Source organism: Bos indicus, chromosome 1 (genome assembly GCF_029378745.1).
Source record: "Bos indicus isolate NIAB-ARS_2022 breed Sahiwal x Tharparkar chromosome 1, NIAB-ARS_B.indTharparkar_mat_pri_1.0, whole genome shotgun sequence".
Lineage (NCBI taxonomy): Eukaryota > Metazoa > Chordata > Mammalia > Artiodactyla > Bovidae > Bos > Bos indicus.
The window spans coordinates 135,786,974-135,799,402 of record NC_091760.1 but is presented as its reverse complement, the minus strand read 5'-3'; the positions used below and the strand labels follow the sequence as shown (position 1 = coordinate 135,799,402).

The 12,429-nt window shown below is 49.3% G+C and overlaps 1 protein-coding gene across 1 annotated transcript in view; it reads right to left on the bottom strand.

The window, feature by feature from the left end:
- The window catches only part of SLCO2A1 (solute carrier organic anion transporter family member 2A1), an 89,347-nt gene that overhangs the window by 28,477 nt on the left and 48,441 nt on the right, over positions 1-12,429 (bottom strand). The window contains exon 3 of the mRNA XM_070794633.1: positions 10,328-10,490. Coding sequence (XP_070650734.1) covers positions 10,328-10,490 — 163 coding nt within the window. The remainder of the gene's footprint in view (positions 1-10,327; positions 10,491-12,429) is intronic.

The window sequence follows — 12,429 nt, the reverse complement described above, 5'->3', positions numbered from 1 at the left end:
AGAACATTGTTGCTGGCAAAATTATTTTTCTGTGAGCCATTTAACAGTGATCAAAGCTCATAAAAATGTTGACTGGCTTATTAAGCCTTTACATAGCATGTTGCACGGTACACCAAGGCCACAAAAGTCCTCATGAAATTTCACCTAATGAAGTGTCCAGGAAGCAAAATTCTCTGGGGATCTTTTAACTGTTTTACATTAACTTTTAGAATGTTAGATTACCTGTCAGAAACTGCCTTTATTAAACATGCGCATTTTCAAAAATAGTCAATCGGCCCCAGTTAAATCCAAGTCTACCGAGTTCCTCTTGGAGCATTCTGCACTCCAAATTGATTCAAGGTCTCCCAACAAACTTTCTTTTCCTTATGCCAGCCCTAAATGGGGCCAGCCCTAAATGGGGCCACCCCACCCTGACCAGGCTGTGACACAGGTGAAAGGGAACGAGAAGTTCCTCCACCTGGGAGCACCACCCTCAGGAAGGGAAGCGGCAGCTGTCTGTCCCGGGGGCAGGGTGCCCTGGACCCAGGTAGAGTGGTGTGTGGTGGTGGGAGAGACCACTGCTTCCTGACTTATTGTGGAAAAGGTGTCTGCATCAGAGACAGAATGTGGGCCTTCCAAGAGCCCATGCCTGGGCCTCCCTGCAGTGGGCAGCCATGGCCAGCTCACTCTGGTGAAGACAGTCTTCTAGAAGTTAAAATATTAGGCTCTTCTCTTAAAAAGAAGACAGTGATGGAGTGACAAGACCTCGTATCAAGACCCTTTGGCAGAACTGGGGGGCTCAACTTTCTGCAGCCCACCCCCTCCTCTTCCCTGGAGCGAATTCAGGAGCTCAGCCCATGTGAAGAAGCAAGAGCAGCCTCTCTTCATTTTTGGGGCATTTCAGCAAAGGCCAGGCACCCAGTCTTCTCCACTGACTTACAGAACCTCATTGCCCTCCTCCTCCTCAGACCTGCCCACCGTCAGATCCTGTGATAAGGTCAGAGAAAAGCCCACCAATTCCAGCCACAGTCTCAGGGGCTGCCTGCCTCCAACTTGAGGGGCCTGGGAAAGGGAAGGAGGGAGGTGTGTTCATTAGCTGACTGTCAGTCTATTTCCCATCTTCCCTGAGGCCCACTTCTGGAAGGCTCAAGCTTATCAGAGCACATTCTTCTTCCCACAAGACACCAGAGATCTCGCTGTGCCAGTTATCACAGGGCTGCGAGATGCTAACTTGAAACAGGCCGGGACCTCTCCCCTCCTTCAGCTACCCCCCATACCAGCCCAGCTGCATGCCAGTCAACCCTTTGACTCACCCCACAATTTAAATACACAGAATTTCAGCTCTAATTTCTAAACAGCTCCTCCAGTTTGGAAAGAGGGGACGTAGTAGGGCTACCTTCCTGGAGCAGGACCCACAGAGATGGGCGGATCTGGGCAGACCAAGGTCTGGCCTCTTCACTGTTCAAGGACACACAGTCCAGTGTGGCCAGGCTGAGGTAGTAGGCTATCAAGGGTCTAAATAAGAATCTCTGCACAAAAATCCAGCCCTGGGGCTATGAGAGGATGCCAGAAGGTTTGAGCAACACAGGAAGGCCATGGCAGGAGCGGGCTTTCCTCTGACTAATCTTTCTTGTCATTCTAGTAGAGGAAAGAGAGAATTCTTGCCAGGAAACAGGAGGGCAGCACCTTTAGAGCTACCCATTACCTCCCCACTCAGAAGGGGGCACTGCTGGTGGGTGAGTAGGGCCAAAGGAGGAGGAGGTTAGCAAGACCTCAGAAGCAGCCCATAAGAGTACAACAGAAAAAGGCAGTGGTGCTTCCGGAGAGTTTCCTGGAAGCACACCCAATGTGCCAAGCTTCACTGGACTATCAGTAAGCTCCTGGACCCTCATTCAGAATGTTCCACTCTGAAGGACCTATTTCCTCATCCTCCTAAATTCGGCTACTCAACAGTTCTTCCTGGAACTCTGGCAACACCCACCAGGAGGCCTGGAACAGGCTGTCCAAACTCATGATGGAGATCTCCAAGTCATTTATAAAGTGACCTGTTTGCAGAGCAGAAGTGGCTGGGTTCCTTGTCAATCCATCATGCCCCTGTGACAACACGTGTTCTTTTCCAACTAGACTAAGCCTCCCCTTAGACAACAATTCCTATGGGCATGTGCCTTCTGACTTTCATTTTGGGAATCTAAGAGAAAACATTAAGAGAAAAAAAATTAAGATAAAACATTCTTCTGCACCAGCAGAAATGAACAGAGTTGGGGTTGACAGCCAGAGTCACATGCTTGAGCAGTGCAAGGAATCGTATTTTGAAATCAGACAGACCAGGTTCAAATGGGAATTCTCAGAACCTTAGTCTCTTCATCTCTGAAATAGATATAGATACTAACATCGACTTTGTAATCGTCTTATTCAGATTAAAACTAATAACAGTAACAAAACCTGGGATATGGTGATTACACAATAACATCAATTTTCATTCAAAGTTTCAAGCCAGAAACTTTGAGAAATTCAGACAGATGAGAGAGATGTCAGAACTCTTGAGACAGGCATTGTTGCCCAGGTTTTTAAGACTTGGGAACTGGGTCCAGAAACCAGAAACAAGTAAGATCAGTGCTGGTCACTAGAAATGAATGGATATAATAAAGGAGTTGAGGGCAAGTGGGTTGCTTGCAAGGATTCACATCCATGCAGGGAAAGAGTGAGCTTAGGGGAGTGGAAGAAGAGGGTTCCTTTGCTCTGTTCTCAAGACTGGGTTTCCAAGGCTGAGACTGAGGCTGGACACCCTTTCCCACACAGCTTTTCAGTACTAAAGAGGCCATGGGGAAATGCCTACTTGTACTGAGAAGGCCATAACCAGCGAGGTCGGTGTGAGAGGGCAAGTCCATTATGCACAGGGTGATGCTGCAGACAAGGGGCGTGCCTCCAGCCTGTCACCCCCCTCCTGCACACCCACCTGCTCCTGAGGAACTGCCATCAGACCAGGGAAAGAGGAATTGCCTGGGTCATCTTGCATCAAAATTGTTTCTTAGTGGATAGGAAGGGAAGAAGACACACCTGACGGAACAGGAGGGAGGCTCAGAGCCATTTAATTTTAGTATTCAAAGAGAATGCGTGCTTAATTTGCACACTCCCAATTGGGAGTGAAGCAGAATTTATTGTTCACAGATTTATTAACAGGCTGATGAGGAGCAATTTGAAGGGGAAAAAATGGGATGAGCTGAGCCAACATGAGTTCATCAAGAGCCAGTCATGCCAAACCAACCTCATTTCCTTTGTTAATGGGGCTCCGAGACCGGCAGGAAGCCGTAACACGGTGTTACTTGACTGGAGGAAGCCTTTTAACAAAGCCAGTCATGATATCCTGACTGATATACAGACTAGATGCAGACGCGTGGCTGAGCGTCCTCTGGGGAGAACGTCTCAAAGCGTGCCCGGTGCAGGCACGGACGGGCCAGGGTGACCTGGAAGACAGTGGCTCTCGGGTCCATCGTGCAACTCAGCCCTGGGCACGGCTGAGAACAGCTGACATATTTGTGAATGACATGAATGGCCTGAGGCTGGTATCAGTGGTTAATAAGACAGTCCAAAGGTTGAAAATTCAAAATTAAGACCCAAGGTTATGAGGAGGGGCTCCAAACAAAGGGACTGAATCTAAGGGAGTCCATGGGGGCTGCTATACCAAAGGGTCACAGCCTGGGCAGCTTACAAACAGCAGAATGGTTTCTCACAGTTCTGGACACAGGAAGCCCAAAATCAGGGTGCCGGCATGCTGGGGTTCCGGTGGGAGCTGGACTGCTGACTTTCTCTTGCAATCTCACGGGGCTGAAAGAGCCAGCCAGCTCTCTAGCCTCTTCCACAGAGGCATGGACCCCACCAGGGGGCTCCACCTCCATGAGCTCCCTGCCTCCAAAAACCTGACTGTTCTTGGCTGCTTCCCCCTTTAGATCTCTGAGCCTTACTTACATTCCCTGACGGAGGCCAATCCAAGCTCTGGGTCCTGCAGTCCTTTTGTTCCCTTAGAGAAAGAGCAGGAGCTCCTCCCTGTGTCCCCTGGGGGGTCCTCAGAGGCGGCCTCGATGGTTTCTTCAAACCATAGTGCTTTGCAGGACAGGGGCTGGCACCCTACTTCTGTGGGGCCATCCCCCTGACAGTTTTCCTGGGGTGATCACAGCCTCTGGAATAGTAACCAGTCTTCCTTTCCAGTCTGAGTGTGGACTCTCCTCAGGAAACCACCTCCCTGCCTTGGGTGGGCCCAAGACAGACAGTCCACAACGGGTCCCTGAGAGGCCCTCTTCCCAGAGGAGCCAGGACGCAGGGTGCAGCCTGGCTCACAGGCGTCCCTCCCCTCCCCTCCAGACCCAAGCAGGCCTATACCCCCAGCCTCATTCCTGAGCAAGTGAAGTGATGAACAAGCCTCCAGGGGAGGCAGAGTGACGCTCAGGTCTCTACTGGGGCCTGTACTGGAGACCCAGAAGAACAAGGGTTGTGACTCTGCCACACAACAGAGGCAAGCACTCTCCGGTCAGCTGCTGGGGCTATCTCTCAGAGAGGCCCGTTCTCTGTGGCCCCAGCTCTTTTCCCGGCCATCCCCTGACAGGCAACACAGCAGCCTGGTGTTTTCTGTCGTGTCTCCACACTCATTTCTTGTCCTTCCTATACTGTGTATTGAAAATGTGTTCCACATCAAGTCTCATTAGCTTCGTTGTGCTCATCAGTTCGGGAATATTTTCCTCTCAGTTGACTTAATAACACTCATGTGTTTTGTGACTTTCCCCTCGTTGTTTTCTCTTCCTTTTCAGGTTAAATAGCTCCAACTGGCCAGCCTGTGCGACCATACACCCACTTACACCCCGCAACACACATGCTGACATTTATGTAAGTATAGGACCCCAACCCCTGCCAGGCTGCTCCCCCACGTCCATCCCTGTCTGCACCTCCACACCCACAAGACCCCCACCCTCTCCACACCTCTGGTACACACCCACACCCCCACACACACACACACATGCACTTCTTCCCTTACACACCCACCTCTTCCACGTACAGCCACCTACCACCACAGAGAACAGCCTCTCTTACACACACTCCCATACACCCCCAAAACACACTCCTTCCCCACCACGTCCCTCTCACCCCATGGCCAGATGCTGCCCCTTGAACAGCCCTGAGCTCAGCATCCCTGAGCAGTTCCCTCAGTGCCAGGACCCTGCGTGGCTCTGGGGTTCAGTGCCATGGGTTCTGCTCCGGGGCTGAGCATCCTCCAGTGAAGGGGCTCAGTCACTCAGGGGCCTGAGGCTCCTGTCCCCAGGCCTTCCCACCACCCTCCTGCCACTTTTGATGAACAAGCATGGGTGAGGAGCTGGCAACTTCACAAATAGGGGACTAGAAAGCAACTCTTCCCTTTCTTTTCTTGACCGCTCCAAAAATACCATCGACTCCCCCGACCCCACAGTTCCCACAGGAAACCCCCTCCCGTGTGCATCCATTGTCTGCGAGGAGCTGACTTCCCTCTGGCCTTGGCTCAGGACCTCTCCCAGGTTACACCTACTCCTCCCAGACACTGGTTTCCGAAGACACTTCTGTCTCCCGGGGGAAATGGTCTCCTGTTGGCCTGTCTCCCACCTATCCCAACTTCTCCACGCATTCCAGAAGTGGTCTTAGAGGCTTTGGCTCGGTGGCTAGTCTTTTCTCTAAAGGCGCCAGGCATATTTCCGGACCCCACTGACATTTAGAAAATCTAAACACTCAAAAACGTCTGCATGGCCTTTTTAGAATTAGCAATTAGTTGTTAAAGGTCTCTGCGATTCCCACAATGGCTCCATCTCTAATTTGTTTTTCCTAAAACACTTTTCATTTCCCATGTCCATTTCTGGAGCAGCTCTGCTCCAAAGGGAAAGAATCAGCAGGCAACACATGATACCAGGTCCAGGGGTCACTGCTGATGAGTAAGAGATTTCACATACCACATCAAGGGCAGGCAAAGAGAAGTGTGCTGAACAGCTACTGTGGGCCAAGCACTTTATCTACACAATTTAATTTTACTTTTGCCCTTAGAACATGCTGAAAAGTGGAGAAATTTATTGTTCCCACTTTACAGATTAAGAAACTGAGGCTCAGAAAGGTGAACAGCAGCTTGCTTGAGGAGACTTAGCACCTACATGGCTTAGCTGGGATTTGAAATTCTCTGTTCTCTCTCCCCATTACCAGGTACCTCCAACTTAAGGGTCTAGGAACGGATCAGAACAGCAGCCTAAGCTTCAGGAAAGAGAAATCCTATGGCCTCACATGTGAAGGTGTGGCAAGGATATGCCCAGGAGGGGCCGTGCTCCAGCTAGAGCAGAGGACGGATGGACGGTGAGGACCAGGGAGAAGCTGCAGTCAGATACCCTAAGGATGCCCAGCCTGTTGGCCGGGAGCTGTCAGACACTCCATAGGAAGCAGGCGCTTCCTCATTTGGAACCCTTGTTTACCCAGCATAATACATGTATTGTCCCCACCACCGCTGGTTATAAAGGCCACCACTGAATAGTTGCTGCATGTGCCAGCCACTGGGCTAAACTTAGAGCACACATCCTTCAGTCCTTGCAGCCGGGCGAGGGAGACTCCATTTTATACAGGGAGGTACTGAGACTTAGCTGCGAAGGAAGTGGCCCAAGGCCATGCTGTTAAGGGGTCTCAAAGCCCAGCTTCGGATATAGGACTGTCCAGACGCATGTCACCCTTCAGGGTGGTGCATTTAATGAAATTCATTTGTTGTTGATGTCTTGCATAGTTCAAAACTGAAGTTCCCATAGGAATACATTTGAAGAATCATACTTCAAAATTTTCCCATGAAGTGAAACTTTATAAATATTTTTGCACATATTAGCATAGTACATGCCCTCGCTGCACTGGCACCCACAGCCTCAGCTAGGTCCCACAGTGTGGCTCCTGGGCCAAAGTCCTCCTTAGCCCGAGCCCCTGGCAACATGAAGATGCCCTGAAGGTAGCCCAGCCCTGAGCACTTCCAGCTGCTGCTCTGATCCCAGCCAGCATGAGAGGGACTGTGTCCTATTGTTGCAAATAGAATCGACACAAACAAAAACACAAGGACCTCACTCTCTTGGCCAGCTTTTCCTTCCTGCAGGTTGAGAGGCAAGTCTTGTTCTTTCCTCTCTCCCTAGAGGTGGGCTAAAAGCTGGAGTGTTTGCCTAGGAGCAGGGAGGATGGTGGTGGAAAGGACCCAAGCCACCTGACCATCCCTAACAAGGGGCAGAGGGGTTGCTTTCAGAGCCCCGCCCATCTCCACCCACCCTCTTTGGTGGCTGCTCTGTGCGGAGCCATTGCCCTTGGTATATGGCCCAGGCTAGGGGAGGCTGGGGGAGCCCGCCCTAGGCTAGGCAGGCCACCGTGTGGCGCCTGGCAGGATGCCCTCCCTGCAGCCTGGCCCCAGCGTCTGGGGCTCCCCTGCTGATTTCGTTACCCCATTCTTCTTGCCGATGGGGAAGGACTGGGATCTTGCATTGGAGCGGGCATGGCACAAGGCTTTCCGATGTGGCCAGCAAATCCTGACTCTCCTTCTGAGCTGGCCTCAGATCTTTTGTCTAGATCAAGGAGAGGGAAAGAGCTTAGACCCCTAGGCTTGGGTCTGTCTTCCTCTTGCGCCTACTTGAAGCAAGACTCAGGCTTATGAGCTTTAAGCCATAAGCCTTTAAGACTCATGTCTCCTGCCTTGGAAGGCAGATTCTTTACCACTGACCAACCTGGAAAGCTCACTCATCAGCTGTAGAGTTTGCTAAATCATGGTTCGTTGTTAAAATGTAAGGGTAACAGTGCTGCACTCAATATGCCAGAAAATTGGGAAAACTCAGCAGTGGCCACAGGACTGGAAAAGGTCAGTTTTCATTCCAATCCCAAAGAAAGGCAATGCCAAAGAATGCTCAAACTACCGCACAATTGCACTCATCTCACACGCTAGTAAAGTAATGCTCAAAATTCTCCAAGCCAGGCTTTCGCAATACGTGAAGACTGAACTTCCAGATGTTCAAGCTGGTTTTAGAAAAGGCAGAGGAACCAGAGATCAAACTGTCAACATCTGCTAGATCATTGAAAAAGCAAGAGAGTTCCAGAAAAACATCTCTTTCTGCTTTATTGACTATGCCAAAGCCTTTGACTGTGTGGATCACAATAAACTGTGGAAAATACTCAAAGAGATGGGCATACCAGACCACTTGACCTGCCTCTTGAGAAACCTATATGCAGGTCAGGAAGCAACAGTTAGAACTGGACATGGAACAACAGACTGGTTCCAAATAGGAAAAGGAGTACGTCAAGGCTGTATATTGTCACCCTGCTTATTTAACTTATATGCAGAGTACATCATGAGAAACACTGGGCTAGAAAAAGCACAAGCTGGAATCAAGATTGCCGGGAGAAATATCAATAACCTCAGATATGCAAATGACAGCACCCTCATGGCAGAAAGTGAAGAGGAACTCAAAAGCCTCTTGATGAAAGTGAAACAGGAGAGTGAAAAAGTTGGCTTAAAGCTCAACATTCAGAACGTAGATCATGGCATCTGGTCCCATCACTTCATGGGAAATAGATGGGGAAACAGTGGAAACAGTGTCAGACTTTATTTTTGGGGGCTCCAAAATCACTGCAGATGGTGATTGCAGCCATGAAATTAAAAGACGTTTACTCCTTGGAAGGAAAGTTATGACCAACCTAGATAGCATATTCAAAAGCAGAGACATTGCTTTGCCAACAAAGGTCTGTCTAGTCAAGGCTAGGGTTTTCCCAGTGGTCATGTATGGATGTGAGAGTTGGACTGTGAAGAAAGCTGAGCACCGAAGAATTAATGCTTTTGAACTGTGGTGTTGGAGAAGACTCTTGAGAGTCCCTTGGACTGCAAGGAGATCCAACCAGTCCATTCTAAAGGAGATCAGTCCTGGGTGTTCTTTGAAAGGAATGATGCTGAAGCTGAAACTCCAGTACTTTGGCCACCTCATGAGAAGAGTTGACTCATTGGAAAAGACTCTGATGCTGGGAGGGATTGGGGGCAGGAGGAGAAGGGGACGACAGAGGATGAGATGGCTGGATGGCATCACTGACTCAATGGACGTGAGTCTGAGTGAACTCCAGGAGTTGGTGATGGACAGGGAGGCCTGGCGTGCTGCAATTCGTGGGGTCGCAAAGAATCAGACATGACTGAGCAACTGAACTGAACTGAACTGAACAGTGATGCATACTGCATTCACAGACTGGCAGACGCAGTGTCAACTATCCCCAAAGTGACCTACGAATTTAATACAAGTCTAATCAAACTTCCAGAAGGTTTTTTTTTTAACATATAGACAAGCCGATTATAAAATTTACATGGAATGACAAATGAATAAGAATAGATGAAGCAATTCTGAAAAAGAATAGTGTTGGAGGAATCACACTACCCAGCTTTCAGACTTCTTTGTAAAGCTACAGTAATCAAGAGTGTGGCAGTGACAAAGGAATAGACACACAGACTGATGGAACAGAAGACAAAGTCTAGAAATGGACCCTTACACATATGTCCAACTGAGGGCTTCCCTGGTGGCTCAGTGGTAAAGAATCTGCCTGCCAGTACCGGAGACAAGAGTCTGAACCCTCGTCCGGGAAGATCCCGCTTGCCATGGAACAACTAAGCCCATGCACCACAACTATTAAGCCTGCGCTCTAGAGCTTGGAAGCCGCAACTGCTGAGCCTCCGGGCCACAGCTACTGAAGCCTGCACACCCTAGAGCCTATGCTCTGCAACAAGAAAAGCTACCGCAATGAGAAGCCTGCACACCACAACTAAAGAGGAGCCCCCGCTGCTGACTGCAACTAGAGAAAGCCCATGCAACAAGGAAGACCCAGCACAGTGAAAAATAAATTAAAAATGTGTCTCTTATTTTATTTTTAAAAAATGTCCAACTGATTTTTTATAACGATGCAAAAAATATTTAATGGAGAAAAGAGAGTCTTTTTGACAAACGATGCTTAAAGGATTTAACATCCATATGCAAAAAGAAGAAAAACAACCTTATAAAAAACTAACTCAAAACGTAAATGTGAAACTATGAAACTTATAAAAACACAGGGTAGAAGTCTTTCCTGACTGGAATGTAGCAAAACATTCTTAAATGTGCACCAAAAGCACAGGAGGATTGAGGGGGTGTCTCACTAAGTTGGCAGGGGGGCTTCTGGGCAATGGATACCACTCTGAGCTCTGCTGTCCTATCCCACCAGAAAGTTTCCTTGGCTTTCCTCCCCAGACTGTATCTGACAGTCAGAACACACAGAACTATGTACCCTCATTCCCTTGAAGCAGTAATGGGAGGCCACTTACCCATGATGGTCTTGGTGTATTGGTAAGGCTCTGAGAGGAAGTGTGGGAGGGTGAGGATAAAGGCCCCCAAAGCTAGCAGAAGACCCCCAATGCCAATCAGCCTTGGACGGTGCACCCGGCTGCCAAAGTAGCTGACGAAGATGATGAGGACGGCGTTGCTGATCTGCAGAGAGAGCAGAGGAGCCGAGTGAGACACAGGCTATGTCCTCACCCACCCATAGTGGACCTGACCAGCAAAAAAGAGAGGCAAGAAGCTGCCTGGTGTGACCTAAGGGCTCAAGCAGAGCTCCTTCTCCCTGTTGTCAGAAACCCTTCCCAGCCTTAGCCTTCTAGGCCAGACCAAAGGAAGTATCTAGAGACCACGGGAAGTTCAACCATCTTAGGGCCAAACCTTTTGGGGCCAAATTCAAGAAAGCCTCCTATTCTGGCTGGCTCCTAGAAACAGTGCATGTTCTCTAACTAAAGTCCCTAAGGACTCTGATTTCATAGTCAGAATAACCACCAAGCAACATGTACTATCTCATTTCAGCATGCAGCAAGACATTTTGCAGATGGCACAATTGGGACTCAGTATATTAAGTAACTTGCTGTGTCCATGAGGTCAAGAGGTGGCTCAAACCAGGATGACCTGAGTTTAAAGTGCCCTGTCTTAACTGCGCTGGTTTATTGCCCCTTGCAGAAGTGGGTTTCTGCCCCAGAAGCTCTGCTTCTAATCAGCCCTGGCTCTCCCTGGGTTGGTTTCCACTTTTGTGAATAAGGGATGAGGATTAAAGTGCCCCAAGTCCCTTCCCAACTGGAAACACCAGTAACTCAAGCTGGTGCTCCCTGGAAGGCGTGCTCTCTGAGCCCCACCAAAGAGGGGAATCAAAGGCCCCAGCCTGGGGAGCAGGCTCCTCAATGGTAAAAGAGGGGCTGGCAGATCTGACCTTGACTCCAAGATGGTCATCTACCCCAGAAAGTAAGTTCGCCTGAGCCAGAGGAGCCCTGGATGTCAGCACGCGTAGCACCCGCCCTGTCCATGCCACAGTCTCCTTCTGGCTATTAAAGCAGGTGCCCCTGTCTCAGGAAATAGGGACCAGAGGCTTGGTATGTGGCTCTTCCCATGATCATCAGTGACCTCCTCATTGCCAAGCCCACTGGCTAATCCTCTTCTCACTTGATCTCTCAGCACCTTTTGATTCAGTTAACCACTGCTCTCTTCCTAAAACCCTCCTTTCACTGAGTTTCCCTGACACCACCATCTCCTAGTTGCTGCCCCTGGCTGCTCCTTCTCAGTCTCCTTGGCTGGTTCCTTCTTGCCTCTCTGATGTCTCAACTCTCTGAGCTCAGTCTCCGCACCTCAGCTCTTGTCTTGGGAGCTCAGCCAGCCCACAGCTTTCCTTGTTCTGTATATGCTTCTAACCCCCATAAGGAGATTAGAAGCACATTTCTACAAGTAAATGTCACACTTATCATTAGAATGATATTTGAGCAGAGATTTTTTTTTCTGTCTGTTCATTCCTGTCTCCCCAGCACCTAGAATGGTGTTTGACACACATTTGGTGCTCATGAAAGGTTTGTTGAATAAATGAATGGATGACGGAGTAAATGGTAGGCTTTTTCAAGAAGAGGAAGGATTACCCAGGAGACCCCTCCTGTGTGGCCAAGAAAAAGAATGGTTTATGACACACAGAGAAAGGGAATATGAAGGTGGGTGAGGAGGCCTAGCCTGACTCAGAAGTTGCGCCAGTTCCCGGCCAGATGTGGTTCTAGGACATTCTGTAACCAGTACCTGGAAACAAAGCTTTGTTATGCTTCTTAGATTTTATTCCCTTCTTGTTTCCCTATCATTTTGCAGGAAGTAATTGTAAATTTCAGACCATATCAGCTAAGCTAACTGAGGCTGACTTGCAAGGTTTTGGAGAAGAATGGTGGAGGGCCCCAAAGGGAGGCTCAGGAAGGACTGGGGGGCGCCCAGCCCTAAGCACTGAGAGCAGACTTGGCTGGCTTCTTGGAGGGACCTGGGCCTCTATGGCTCTTATGACTGGCTTAAGCCCTTGGTTCCCAATCTTCCCTTCAGCAGTGGAGCTCCTTTGAAAAAAATTACTTTCCTTAATACAAAA